General features: G+C 41.5%; 1 protein-coding gene across 1 annotated transcript in view; it reads left to right on the forward strand.

The window, feature by feature from the left end:
* The window catches only part of tmem132a (transmembrane protein 132A), a 68,217-nt gene that overhangs the window by 43,260 nt on the left and 9,691 nt on the right, over positions 1–15,266 (forward strand). The window contains exons 5-12 of the mRNA XM_075464306.1: positions 2,286–2,356; positions 4,257–4,520; positions 4,654–4,806; positions 5,932–6,118; positions 6,207–6,350; positions 9,790–9,992; positions 10,367–10,586; positions 10,666–10,857. Coding sequence (XP_075320421.1) covers positions 2,286–2,356; positions 4,257–4,520; positions 4,654–4,806; positions 5,932–6,118; positions 6,207–6,350; positions 9,790–9,992; positions 10,367–10,586; positions 10,666–10,857 — 1,434 coding nt within the window. The remainder of the gene's footprint in view (positions 1–2,285; positions 2,357–4,256; positions 4,521–4,653; positions 4,807–5,931; positions 6,119–6,206; positions 6,351–9,789; positions 9,993–10,366; positions 10,587–10,665; positions 10,858–15,266) is intronic.

Consider the following 15,266-nt stretch of genomic DNA (forward strand, 5'->3'; position numbering starts at 1 on the left):
GGGGGGACAAAGTCCCAGAAATGCCTCCAAGTGGCGGAGGAGCTCCTAACATGGGCATGGCCACGACTGGCGTCACTGAGGGCTGTGCACGTCCCGGGCGTGGAGAACGGCGCGGCCGACATGCTCTCCAGGACTGGTCCACTCCCGGGAGAATGGAGACTGCACACAGATGTGGTCAACCAGATCTGGATGCGGTACAGGGTTGCGCAAGTGGACCTGTTTGCGTCAGCAGAAACGACCCACTGCCCAGAGTGGTACTCCCTCAGGGGGCAGGGGGGCAGTTTGGGCCTGGATGCTCTATCGAAAGAGTGGCCAATAGGCTTACTGTACGCTTTTCCTCCACTCCCTCTCATCCCTCAGGTTCTACAGAGGATCAAGGAGGGCCAACACACAGTCCTGCTGGTTGCCCCACGTTGGCCAGCGAGACCCTGGTTCTCGGACCTGCTCCAGTTACTGCAGGGTCAGCCATGGCGGTTGCCAAGCAGAGCAGATGGGAAGGTCTGGCATCCGAACCCAGCCGCCCTGCGCCTTTGGGTTTGGCCGTTGCAGAGCCGGTCGCTGATCGCTTAGGTGAGTCTGTACAGGAGACACTCAACAACGCCAGGGCCCCATCTACTCGAGCCAGTTATGCGCTCAGATGGGGAATTTTTTCTGACTGGTGCCGTAGTATGGATATTGAGCCAGCAGCAACTTGCCCTGTGCCTCATGTGTTATGCTTCTTGCAGTCCCAACTGGATCAAGGCAAGGCGGTTAGTACGGTGAAAGTCTATGCTTCAGCCATTTCCGCTTTCCACCAGGGGGCGAACAACGGGCCTCTCGGAAGGCATCCTTTGGTTGGCCAGTTCTTGAAAGGGGCGCGCCGGTTACGTCCAGTTCGTACCCTACGGGCACCAGGCTGGGACCTTCCGATGGTTTTAACTTCACTCACGGAGGCTCCGTACGAGCCCATTTCGGATTCCGATCCACGCTCTTTGTCTCTCAAGACTGCTTTCCTTCTGGCTCTCTGCTCAGCAAGACGAGTCGGGGAACTGTGTGCCCTCTCTGTCAGTGACGACTGCCTCAGATGGAGGGAAGGCGGCACTGGTGTGTCACTGTGGCCAAATCCAGCCTTTTTACCAAAGGTTATTAACAGGCAGTCCATCAACCATGTTCTGGAGGTGGATCAGTTTCAGCCTGCCTCTGCCTCACAGGCAGAGCAGGAGAAGTTACTCACCTTGTGCCCAGTGAGATCCTTGAGGGCTTATCTGGCCCTTACACAGCCACTGAGGAGAGCACACTCCCAACTGTTTGTCTGCTATGGGGCAGCAAAAAAGGGGTTGCCTCTTTCAAAGCAAAGGCTGTCCCATTGGCTAGTAGAGGTTATTTCCCATGCCTATAAGGCACGGGGGATGCAAGCCCCTCCTGGTATAAGAGCTCATTCTACCAGAAGTATGGCAACGTCCTGGGCTGCCCTCAGGGGAGTACCAGCAGACGATATCTGTGCAGCGGCCTCATGGTCTACGCCATGCACTTTTACTAGGTTTTATAGGGTGGATGTAACTCGCCCAGCTTCGGTCGGCGACGCCGCCCTCATGTCCGTGACCGAGCGAGGTTTTAATAATTAGCTTTTATGTTCTTCGCGACCATTTTGGTATTTGTCATCCCTTTTTAAGACCGTAGTGACGGTCAGAGTGAGGTCGAAACAGATCGTAAGTTACGAATGTAACTACGGATCTGTGAGACCGAGGGATGACCGTCACTATCTTTTGTCGCTCAGAACAGCCTGAGGCGCTCAAGGTAGGAGACTGAACCGGGAGCAATCCCTGCTATTTGTTAACGCAGGTCGTTCTGCTTCCGGAGGTCACGGGCGTGACGTTTTTGACATATGGTTTTGGTGATAGGCAGAACGAAGGTGATCATTCCTTTTTAAGACCGTAGTGACGGTCATCCCTCGGTCTCACAGATCCCTAGTTACATTCGTAACTTACGTTATGTGTACTTACTGTTTGCTGCTGCATCAAAATAATTTCCACTTGCGGGATTAATAAAGTACTTTGATTTGATTTGAATAAAAACATGAAAATGTTGTATTGAGCATCTTGTTTTGACAAGAGCAGCAGGTCTGGTTGAATGTGAAGGGATGTGCATGGATAGATGCGTTTGAAGCAGCACTTTTCTACAAAAGATAGATGATTTAGATGATTTCATCTGCTGTCTGTGTTTATGTCTCATTCAGATCCCAACCAAATTTAGATGATAACGCTCAGACAGATGTTCCACGGGCCCTCAGATACCAACAGGACCCGATGACAAACCAAATACAGCTGTATTACTCTTCCTTCAATAGAGTGGCTGACTTTAAGCTGACACAAGCAAGGTATGTTGAATTGTTTTCAAATGTAAAAACCAATATACCAATATATGTTACCAATATACTCGTTGCATTGACATGCAATCTGTATTCAGATAACTTGAATAGGAAAGGGAAACTATGTAGATTATCTGAATAATCTTCAAACCGATCATTAGTATCAAAATATATTGGATCAGCCTAACCATAGGTGGTCTGGCTCATAGATGTAAATTAGGTTTGCAGTGGCTTCCTTAGTTGAAATATTGCCTCACTCCACCTCTGCTAGTCAACTCAAGTGAGCCTGAGACACGTAGTAGCAGTTATAAACAGTGAAAAAAAAAAAATTCTTCAAACTTCATTTGAGGGGCTGCACGGTGGTGTGGTGGTCAGCACCGTCACCTCACAGCAAGAAGGTTCCAGGTTCAACTCCCGGCTGGGGCCTTCCTGTGTGGAGTCTGCATGTCCGTGTATGCGTGGGTTCTCTCCGGGTACTCCGGCTTCCTCCCACTTTCCAAAAACATGCATTTTAGGTTAATTAGTGTCTCTAAAATTGTCCTTAGGAGTGAGTGTGAGCGTGTGGTTGTTTGTCTCTGTGTGGCCCTGTGATGGACTGGCGGCCTGTCCAGGGTGTACCCCGCCTCTCGCCCATTGACTGCTGGGATAGGCTCCAGCCCCCCCGCGACCCGACCGACGGATTCAGCGGTATAGAAAATGGATGGATTGACTTCATTTGTTGAATCTCCACCTAATTAATTTTTATAATGAGATTGGATCAAAAGGGGGCCACAGTCAAGGATATGAAAAAAGACGCGTGGATCAGATGAATACAACTCATCCAGATTAATTTTTTTCAATTAATTTTTATTTATATAGTGCCAAATACAACAAATGTCATCTCAAGGCACTTAAATAATAAAGTCCAATTCAAGCCAATTGGAATTCAATTCATTGTAATCATAATTATTTATAAAATAATCCAATTCGTTCATAGAGAGCCAATTCAAAAACAATTTCCTAGCTAAGGAAACCAACAGATTACACTGAAAACTTTTTGTTTTTCGGTCCAATCTCCCGTCCTGAGCGTGCCTGAGGCGACTGTGGAGAGAAACGACTCCCTTTGAACAGGAAGAAACCTCTGGCAGAACCAGAACCAGGAAGGGTGGCCATCCGCCTCGACCAGCTGGGGTTTAAGAAGACAGAAAGAGAGAGGGGGGCGGCACTGTAACACCATTCAAAGGATATCTGTTGGAACAGGGAAACACGAGTTAATGACCACAATAATATCACATATACATAAAGAGAGTAAAGTGAGGAAAGGTGTGACCGATGAGGCCCCCCAGCAGTCTGGGCCTATAGCAGCTTAACTATGGGATGTTTCAGGATCACCTGAGCCATCCCTAACTATAAGCTTTATCAGAAAGGAAAGTTTTAAGCCTGGTCTTAAAAGTGGAAAGGGTGTCTGCTTCCCGGACATTTACTGGCAGCTTATTCCACAAGAGAGGGGCCTGATAACTGAAGGCTCTGCCTCCCAAACTGGCAGCTGGTTCCACAGAGAGGAGCCTGATAACTGAAGGCTCTGCCTCCCAAACTGGCAGCTGGTTCCACAGAGAGGGGCCTGATAACTGAAGGCTCTGCCTCCCATTCTACTTTTAGAAACTCTGGGAACCTCAAGTAAACCTGCAGTTTGGGAACGAAGTGCTCTGTTAGGAAAATATCTTACAATGAGATCTTTAAGATATGATGGAGCTTGGTCATTAAGAGCTTTATATGTGAGGAGAAGAATCTTAAATTCTATTCTGAATTTAACAGGGAGATACAACAGGCATGTTAATACCTAAAGACTAAATTAGTTAAGACTAAATAAGGCATCTGAGTTTGTTTTTTAATCAACAATCTACCCATCTCTCATTGTTCACCCTGTTAGATGTGTGGAGGAGAGTGTGTCTCAGTCCCAGAGGCAGCTGTTTATGATCAAAGCAGTGACTCTGAAGGAGCAGAAGGAGGACAAGGGAAGTAAGCAAGATGGGACTGAAAAAGAAGACTGTTTGAGTGGGCAGCAGGAGGAGGTGCTTAGTGTGGACTCTCATGTTGCGATTCGCTACCACAGGGGCCCAGTCCTGATAGGACAGCCAATCAGGGTGTCTATCAATCTGAGAGCCAACTTTACTGCTGATTTTGTTGTCATCCGGTAAGTAAATAGCATCAGTTCAACTGTTCATTTGTGTTCTTACAATGCTGATTTTTTTTTTATTCCTTTTTTACTTTTATCAGTGAACATCAACAAACTCATACAGTGATAATGTCTGTGTGTGTGTCTTCAGAATGAAGGTAAAGAAGGGGTTGGTGTCAATGATGGCCCAGAGAACTCTGACCTCTGACCTGTGGACAGTGAGCTTGGAGAGAAGCCAAGGCTTCAAATACGATGTGATGTCTATCTTCTGTCATAAGCAGATGATGCTGAAGCAAAATCACAAGTAGGTTGGATTCCACCCCAGCTCAATGTCTTGAGGAACTGTTGCAATGAAAACAAATTGATAAAGTGCAAGTTCTTTAAGCTTATCTTGTGATGACTGAGACTTGTAAGTCAAACCAAAGTCTCATGAAACCATTCAAGTACACATACAGGTGGGTGATGAATTACAATACAAACAGGAACCCCTGTGCCTTTGGCTTTGTCAATGTGAATGCAGGAATTTTTACAAATGCAGCTTTTCCCCACATGTTTTTGTCTTATTGTGCACACACTGAAAGTGAATCTTTTACAAAAAAATTGTTACAGTCAGAGACTGACTAAGAAAATAAAATCAGAAACTCACATCACAGAAGTTTTTGCAGAAGTTACACAATTATTAGATTAAATACACATGGTATTGACCTGTAAATTGTACTGTTCAGTTTTGTACTTTGCTTTTGTAGTTTTTATTTTCATCTTCCGTTTTCTTTTTGGTTGAAAACTGTGCTTTGACTGTGTTTACTGATCGACTATCTAGTAATAAACTTCTATTTTTAGACATTAACCTGTCCGGGTACTTAGCCTTGCATAAACTACAATTTCAGAGAGTTAAACCATTTTACAGATTTTGCTTTGTGAGATCTTTTGGCTTTGTGAATTTGAAAGTTATGATTTAAAACTAAAGTGTTAATAGGTACACAACAATGTCCTTCAGCTGCTGTAGCCAAAGCCGGAGAGAAGGAAAGAGGTGATATAATTTCCACAGACTGATGGTTGTTCTAAAAGTCTTTGTTTAGAATAAGAATCAGTTCACTTTGATAACCAATGAAATAATATTTTAACTTAAAATAAAGCTATATCTGACCAATAAGTGCCAAATATGTTTAAAGAACAGCTCACGCATGATTAAAAAGAATAGCATCCTTTTGATGTGGCACTGACAACAGGACAGAAGGGGTAGTTAAACTCCAATAACAGGTTGAAATGCACAGCTTTAGAATGGGACTTTCTTATTTAACCAAGGTGGCAGTGAGAACTGAAATCATCCTCTGTAGTAACTCTTGACAGTAAGGGCTCAGAGTAGTTTGAGAAAATGTTGTGAGCTGATGTACCAACAGCTCAGTCTCTAAACTCTGTTGGCCTGCAGTCTCTCTCTCCCCCAGCAGGTGGTTTGTCTATCAGTTGATGGCCTAAGGCGGAGCTTCGGTGTTGCCATGACAATTTCTGCTAACTGGTGGGTGGAGTACTCTGGGCATAGTAAACACTATGGGACAGCAGTGAGCATCTTCTCTTTTGCTGATCGGCACATCTTTGGCATTGTTCCCATCACAGAGGTGCTTCATTCTTACAAATATTTAAAGATCCATTAAATGAAATCCAATCATTTTGATTGTGTGTTTTCTGATCTTCATCTATCCTCAGAGTAACACAATTATCAACACAGCCGTATTGACCAACCAGCCGGTGTCCCTCCCTGTTACTGTGCTAGCCATAAGCCATGATGAGAAGGTGTCAGACGTCACCTCTGCAGTCACGTGTCACTCAACGAATGAGAACACTGTCAAGGTGCAAAACAGTCACCAATTAAGATCAAGTTCCATCCATCCATCCATCCATCCATCCATCCATTATATTCCGCTTTTCCGGGGATCGGGTCGCGGGGGCAGCAGCCTAAGCAGAGAAGCCCAGACATCCCTGTCCCCGGCCACTTCCTCCAGCTCTTCTGGGGGGACCCCAGATCAAGTTATTAAGATCCATAATTTTTTTTCACAAAACTTGAATATATTGATTGTCTTACACAGATTGAGAAGAATAATCTGCATGTTTAACTAATACAGTTTGTATGAAATGGAAATATTAAGTAGTATAATAATAATTCTTGAATTTTGCCCAAGTAGTCATAGAGATACTTTGGTTGTCATAACTTAAATGACATATGGAATTCCAGTCTTTTATTGCCTTATCTCCAAACAAGGGTGTGGATCCTGTGTGAACTAGCAACTGGCACTCAGTTGTACCTCAGATTAGCAAGTGGTACTTAAAAGCACTGGGAAAGTGCAAATCTCAGCTCATAAAAGAGAAAAACAAGGGGCAAAAATATTGCAAATAAATACAGTTCAACTGTAATCTTTCCCAGATGACAGAGGTTGTTTGACAACATATATATGTGGTATTTCAACAATGTAGCTTATTAAACCTGCTTAATTATTTTGCCTTTTGGAAGCAGCAGTTATCAACATATCGGAATACCAACTCTTGACAATTCACTTTGTTCACAAACTCGTCTCCAACTGCATTCCATTGCAGTTTGCTATTAAGCAAGTCAAGTGAAGTTTTTAGAGCTTTTTCTTTCAAATCTACTGCTGCTAGAAGTTAGGCTGATTAGAGTCCAAAGAGTAAAGCTGTTGTCTATTATTTCAATTCAATTCATTTTTATTTATATAGCGCCAAATACAACAAATGTCATCTCAAGGCACTTAGATAATAAAGTCCAATTCAAGCCAATTGGAATTCAATTCATTGTAATCATAATTATTTATAAAATAATCAAATTAATTCATAGAGAGCCAATTCAAAAACAATTTCCTAGCTAAGGAAACCAACAGATTGCACTGAAACTTGTCTTCAGTCCAATCTCCCGTCCTGAGCGTGCCTGAGGCGACTGTGGAGAGAAACGACTCCCTTTGAACAGGAAGAAACCTCTGGCAGAACCAGAACCAGGAAGGGTGGCCATCCGCCTCGACCAGCTGGGGTTTGAGAAGACAGAAAAGGGGAAGAAAAAAAACCACTGTAACACCATTCAAAGGATATCTGTTGGAACAGGGAAACACGAGTTAATGACCACAATAATATCACATGTACATAAAGAGAGTAAAGTGAGGAAAGGTGTGACAGATGAGGCGCCCCAGCAGTCTGGGCCCATAGCAGCTTAACTATGGGATGTTTCAGGATTACCTGAGCCATCCCTAACTATTCAATTCAATTAATTTTTATTTATATAGTGCCAAATACAACAAATGTCATCTCAAGGCACTTAGATAGTAAGTCCAATTCAAGCCAATTGGAATTCAATTAATTAATAATAATCATAATTCATAAAATAATCCAATTCGTTCATATAGAGCCAATTCAAAAACAATTTCCTAGCTAAGAAAACCAACAGATTGAACAGAACTATAAGCTTTATAAAAAAGGAAAGTTTTAAGCCTGGTCTTAAAAGTGGAAAGGGTGTCTGCTTCCCGGACATTTACTGGCAGCTTATTCCACAAGAGAGGGGCCTGATAACTGAAGGCTCTGCCTCCCAAACTGGCAGCTGGTTCCACAGAGAGGGGCCTGGTAACTGAAGGCTCTGCCTCCCAAACTGACAGCTGGTTCCACAGAGAGGGGCCTGATAACTGAAGGCTCTGCCTCCCAAACTGGCGGCTGGTTCCACAGAGAGGGGCCTGATAACTGAAGGCTCTGCCTCCCAAACTGGCAGCTGGTTCCACAGAGAGGGGCCTGATAACTGAAGGCTCTGCCTCCCAAACTGGCAGCTGGTTCCACAGAGAGGGGCCTGATAACTGAAGGCTCTGCCTCCCATTCTACTTTTAGAAACTCTGGGAACCTCAAGTAAACCTGCAGTTTGGGAACGAAGTGCTCTGTTAGGAAAATATCTTACAATGAGATCTTTAAGATATGATGGAGCAATTTTATTTGTAGAGCACAATTCGTACACAAGGCAATTCAAAGTGCTTCATAGCTACATAAAATCACAAGAAGGCAATAAAATCATTAAATAATAATAAATAATAATAATAATAATAATAATAATAATAAAAAATAAAAAAAAACATTAAAAATAATCATTAATTAATTAATTTTAAAGTGAAGAGTGCAGATAAAATACTTTCAGATGTCATATGCACAGCTAAATAGAACTGTTTTCAGCCTGGATTTAAACATTGTCAGAGTTGAGGCCTGTCTCACATCCTCTGAAAGACTGTTCCAGATTTTAGGAGCACAAAACTGAAATGCAGCCTCACCTTGTTTAGTCTTGACTCTGGGCACCAGCAGGAGACCCCTCCCTGTGGTTCTCAGGAGGTTCTTAAGAGCTTAAGAGCTTTATATGTGAGGAGAAGAATCTTAAATTCTATTCTGAATTTAACAGGGAGCCAATGAAGAGAAGCTAAAACTGGAGAAATATGATCTCTCCTGAAATACATAAGTTGTGAAGACTCAAGTTAATGAAACCAGTGGAATGTACACCAGTGTTAAAAGAATTAGAGTTACTTCTTCAAATTGTAATCATTAAAATAACCCAAGTATGTGACAATCTTTCCTACAGATTGCATCAGATAAGGCTGACACAAGTAAGTTATTATGTAACATGTCAACCTGGTCTCAGGGCAAAACATAAAATATTAACAAAACAAAATCATTGAATTAACGCCGATGGACACAAATTGGGCAAATCAAAATGATTTGCAGCATGTTTTGTGTCTTGTCTTTTTTACTTTTTACTGCATGATCTCAATCATAAACTTACTGCATGAGATCTGGAAATAGTCAAGCAGAAAGCGGAAAAAGGAGATTTGTATGCAGTAGAGTTTTTGAGATAGTTTGTTTTAAGGTCAGTCATGATGTATTCCTAAACTTAACCAACTAGTGTTTGATAACTAAACACAAACACTTACTTTCTAATGTCTGAACTACAGTGAAAGAGTGACTGAAAACAAAAGTGAAGTTAAAACTAAAGAGAGTGTTGTAAGTACTGGGTGGGATGGACAACAAACTTGGTCATGACATAGTCATATTGAATTTCACCATCAAACCCCTCCAGCAATCAACCAGTTTCTTTGGTCTGTAAAAGAGGGCAGTTTCACAAAACACCATGAGAGTCATTTTAATTTGCAGTAATTTTCATGTTGTGAAATACCTTGGTCAAGAACTTTCTTTAAACATTAGTATTCACACTGTATATCTTGGTCTTAAATTCACCAGTATAATCAGAGTTTCTTCCTCACAGGTCTCCAGTGATTGCTCCATTCTCTTTGTGGATGGAAGTGAATCAGGGTTAGGGAACACATGTGCAGTGGTGGAGTTTCAACTGGGCATGCTCAGTGGGTCTGTGTGTCTGGAAGTATGGGCTCCATCACTGCCCCTGCAAGTGTTGTTGGCAGATCCTGTTCTCAATGCCATTGATGGCTGGAACCTCTTCACAAAAGAAGGGTATGAAACCGAATCAGTGTTTCTTCATTCTGCTTTAACAAACATGTTACATTTTTGTGTCTGTCTTCCTCTATTTAACTATATAAATGGGAGCCCCATCTATTATCTAGAAAACCACTTTTACTGTACTGTTCACTAAGACACAGTATCAGCAAGAATGGTTGTTTAACACAGCAAATGAGTGTTCAAGGAGGGAGGGTTCAGTGATAACAGAAAGCTAACAGCTACCTTAACAAGTCACTAACAATCTCTTCTCAATTTTCATCTTCATTTCTGAAAGTTTCCAATACACAGGACAAGATGTTAATATGTTTTGTGTTTAAACAATGGAAATGTGGAAATCCTTTAGTTTTACTTGTGTCTTGTCTTCTCAGGTGTGTGCCAGTATATCAGCGCTCCTCACTTCAGATCCTGACTCAGTTCACAGCTAAGGACTCTCACGGCAGAACTATACAGCTCCTTCGTACATCAGACTGGTTTGTGGATGTGACAGAGCTAGTCCATAACTGGCTGAGAGTAGATGATCCCCAAGTAGCTTTACTTGGGCCCCAGAATACCCTAATTGGTTTGCAGCCAGGAAAAACATCATTGCATGTATGTGATAATGGTGCATTAGTTCACTTTTACATCTTCATGTTCTTGGCATCATCCTCATCTTGTCTCATTCTATCAGGTCATTTCTGAGCAGTGGGATGGCATGTTGGGGAGATGTGACATCATTGTGACCTCCGACACAGTCACCCTTGGTGACCTATCTGTACAGGTGGTGAGCGGCCTTGGCATGTCACTAACAACCAACTCTGCCCATCCCGCCATCATCACAGCAACAGTGACAGCCTCCAATATCTTATACAACCATCACCAGGTAAGATAGAGACAATTCACATAGAGAAACAGCACACATTCTCCAAGTTAAAGCAGATAATGATTTAATTGTAGAAGTGGGGACAAATGGCTGTACTACTAGTACAATGATACCATGATACCACTATGATATGCCACGTTGGTCCCCACTGAAGCTTGGCATTGCATTGTTATGATATTTTGCAAAAGTATTCATGTTCCCCTTAGAATTGATTAGGATGTATCGACTTCCGGGTATGACCGCGAGGTAGAAAGTCGAGTCCGACACCGCTCCTGACAAGAATCCTGAAAATTCCCTTTTAAAAATTACTGAACGCTACAACTACGGTAACTGTGTTTGATTTGGGCGAAACTATGCCAGGCCCTGGAAGACCGAACAAAGATAAGTCAAAAACAACTATGCAATCCAAGCTGAGGACTACGGAACACAAAACGTGGAACCTAGCACGAGCGAAGCTAGCAAGAAAGATAGCAAAGAGTCGAGCAGCAACAAGGGAGCCGTTGAAGAGCTAGCAGCTAACAGCGGCGAAATGAATAACTCATCCGGTGACAAAGCAGAGATACTTGGAGCAATAAAGAGCTTAAAGTCAGAGTTTTCTGGAAGGTTTGATGGTGTTATGACTGCCATAGAAGCAATGAGGAAAGAAGTGGGTGAGTGTGCAAAACGCTTGACGCATGCAGAGGAACGTTTGTCCACAATGGAAGACGAGCAAACGTCGCTAATTAACAAAGTTAAGAGCTTAGAGGAAACGAAGAAGCTAATAGAGGAAAAAGTGGTTGACATGGAAATGAGATCTCGCCTCAACAACCTCAGATTGGTGAATCTCCCTGAAGGAGCAGAAGGCTCTGATGTATGTGGATTTTTGGAAAGCTGGTTACCAGAAGTGTTGGATTTGCCTGCCATGAGAAACCCGCTGATTCTCGAAAGAGCCCACCGCGTCGGCCCGAAAAGAAACGCAGAAGCTCCCCCAAGAACCGTAATAATGCGGTTCCTTAACTATAAACAAAAGGAAACAGTATTCAGAGCAAGCAAGGAAAAAACGGATATCCTCTATAAAAACCAACGGGTGAAACTCTACAACGATGTCGCTACGGAGATACACAAACAGCGCAAGCAGTACGATGGAGTCCGCAAGCGCCTCCGCGAGCTCGGGCTGAGACATGGCATCATCCCTCCGGCTAAACTGATTCTAACGTACCAAGGGGAAACTTTCAGGTTCAGCACATCAGCCGAGGTCCAAACGTTCATCGATCGGATTCAGAGGGGACAGTTAAGTGCATCAGAGTGACTGAATAGATCCAATGCCGTTAGATTGTAGCGTAGGTGCATCTCTTTGTTACATTTACTTTTCTGTTAGAACATCGTTATGTTCACAATGTATAAAGTGAAGCTGGACTCTTTAAAAATACCTTATTATATATAACTCATACTTTTAAGTTCACTATTCTATTAGGAAGTTCAACCTTTGTTATACATACTAGAGATCACCTTAATTGTAAAGGGATAAATAGATTGTTGGAAACCCAGGAGAAGGTCGGGTACAATACATACATTTATTTTTACTTGGTGGTGGTGGTAAAAAATAAATTAGTTAACGAAAAAATAGATCATAAGGATCTATACATGCCAGTGGTTGGAAGTAAAATGTTGGGAGGGTCTGACCTTTTGGTTGGGAACCGGGTTTTGTTTGTTCATGTAATTCAGGGTTTATGGGTGTCTGTTAACTGTTCAGTTCTTTTTGTTGACCCTCTTGGACGCATCTGCAGAGTTATCGCATCAGTAGCATTTAGGTTGACATGATGCAGAGAACAGAAATTAAATGCACATCCTGGAACTGTAGAGGCTTACATAAAACAAAAAAAATCAAACAAGTCATGAACAAACTGAAAGATTTAAATTCTAAAATAGTATTTTTACAAGAAACCCATCTTTTGGAGGAAGAAAGTGTGAAGTTGCGTAGGAGGTGGCAGGGGGAAATATATACAGCTCCATTTACTTCAAGAGCCAGGGGAGTAATGATCCTAATTCATAATTCTGTTCCTTTTCAGGTCACAAATGTTATTAGAGATAAAATGGGGAGATATCTGATTATTCAGGGATCCATCTTACAAGAAACTCTGAACTTAGTAAATGTGTACGGTCCCAACTCTGATGATGATGTTTTCTATACTAATTTATTCCTTGCCCTTTCATCGCTGTCAGGAAAATACATTATAGGTGGTGATTGGAACTGTGTTCTGGACCCCACTCTGGACAGGGCTTCAGGAGCTGACCAAACACACACCAGAAGTAGGGAAACAATATATCATTTTATGAAAGAATTAAACTTGCTAGATATCTGGAGACACTTAAAACCTAATAAAAAAACCTACTCATGCCACTCAAGAACATTTGGAACGTACTCACGCATAGACTACTTTTTGATTTCAAGGGAATTACTCTCAAATATAACTGATTGTTGCTATGATAGCATACTTCTATCAGATCACGCTCCCTGTAATTTAATATACTTTAACAACAGCCTTATGAAAGACCCTCCTAGATGGTGTTTACATCAGAAATGGTTAAAAGATGAGAAATTTCTTAATTATGTTGGAGAAAAGATAGACGAATATTTCAGTATCAACACCACACAAACTTCAGCCTGTATAAAATGGGACGCTTTTAAGGCATGCTTAAGGGGTTATATAATTAGTTACACAGCTTCAAAATCTAAAGAGCAACGCAAAAGCAGACAGAATCTAAGATTAAATCACTAGAAACACAAGTTTTTAGAAATGACAACACAGAAACCGAAAAGGAATTGCTGTTATTAAAGGCGCAATATGAAAAAGAATCGGCAGAGAGAGCGGCCTCCAGCTTATTAAGATTAAATCAATCATTTTATGAACAAGGAGAAAAACAGGGGAAACTCTTGGCATGGCAAATAAAACAATTGGAAGTACAAAAAAACATAACCTCTATTATTAATAATAAAGGGGAAACTTTAGTAGATCCAATCAAAATAAATGAAGAGTTTAGAAAGTACTATGAAAGGCTGTATGATTCTCAAGACACCTCGGTTATACATGAACACGACTCATTTCTAAATAAGTTAATTATTCCCTCGATAGATGAAGGCTATAGAGATCAATTGGAAGCTGAAATTACAGGAGAAGAACTGGGAAAGGCTATTGACTCCATGAAGGCAGGGAAGAAAGCTGGGCCTGATGGGTTCCCTATAGACTTTTTTAAAAAATTTAAGAAACAACTAATAAATCCAATTTTAGAGATGTTACAGGAGGCATATCGCAATGGTGGCCTACCAAAATCTATGACAAACACTTTAATCTTTGTGTTACCCAAACCAGGGAAACCCAGCAATAAATGTGAGAATATGAGGCCAATAAGTTTGCTTAACGCTGACCTAAAAATACTCTGTAAAATATTAGTGATACGCTTACAAGACTCTCTTCCTTCAGTGATACACAGGGATCAAAATGGCTTTGTTTTGGGGCGGCAGGGTCTACATAATGTGAGGAGGCTTCTAAACGTTATTCATGACATAGATGTTAAATCAGGTGCTGCACTTCTTTCTCTAGATGCTGAGAAGGCGTTCGACCGAGTCGAATGGCCCTATCTATTCAACATTTTAAATCGTTTCGGTTATGGAAACAATTTTAAAAAATGGATACATCTATTATATTTAAATCCTACAGCAGTAATACTAACAAATAAAAACGTGTCTAAACCAATTGTTATCAAACGGGGATGTCGCCAAGGGTGTCCTTTATCCCCTTTATTATTTACTTTAGCATTGGAGCCTCTTGCCATAGCAATAAGGTCCCATAAAACTATAACGGGCATTACAGTTAGACAAATAGAACACAAACTTTCACTATATGCTGACGATATAATTCTGTTCATTTCAAACTTAAAGGAATCTATTTCAAGTTTGCTTAATTTATTAGAGGAATATGGTCACATTTCAGGGTACAATATAAATAAAACTAAATCTTCTTTATTACTATTGGATGAAAAAGAAATATTGCCAGAATTAAGTTCAGAATTTAAGGTAGTCAAAGAACTCACTTATTTAGGAATTCAAATATTTTCAAATCTAGATATGATTATTAAGAAAAACTACGAACGTGTAACAAAAGAAATCACTGAAAACATCAATAGATGGATGCCTCTTCCCTTATCACTGATTGGCAGGATCAACAGCTACAAAATGAATATACTCCCCAAAGTATTGTATGTTTTTCAAAATATCCCTCTGCTGCCTCCTGCAGGCTGGTTTGACAGTTTCAAAAAGTTGATTGTTGGGTTTTTATGGCAAAATAAGCGGCCGAGGGTTAGAATGTCGCTCTTGCACTTACCTCACAGTGAGGGAGGACTAGGGTGTCCGAACATTAAGTGGTATTATT

Source organism: Odontesthes bonariensis, chromosome 4 (genome assembly GCF_027942865.1).
Source record: "Odontesthes bonariensis isolate fOdoBon6 chromosome 4, fOdoBon6.hap1, whole genome shotgun sequence".
Lineage (NCBI taxonomy): Eukaryota > Metazoa > Chordata > Actinopteri > Atheriniformes > Atherinopsidae > Odontesthes > Odontesthes bonariensis.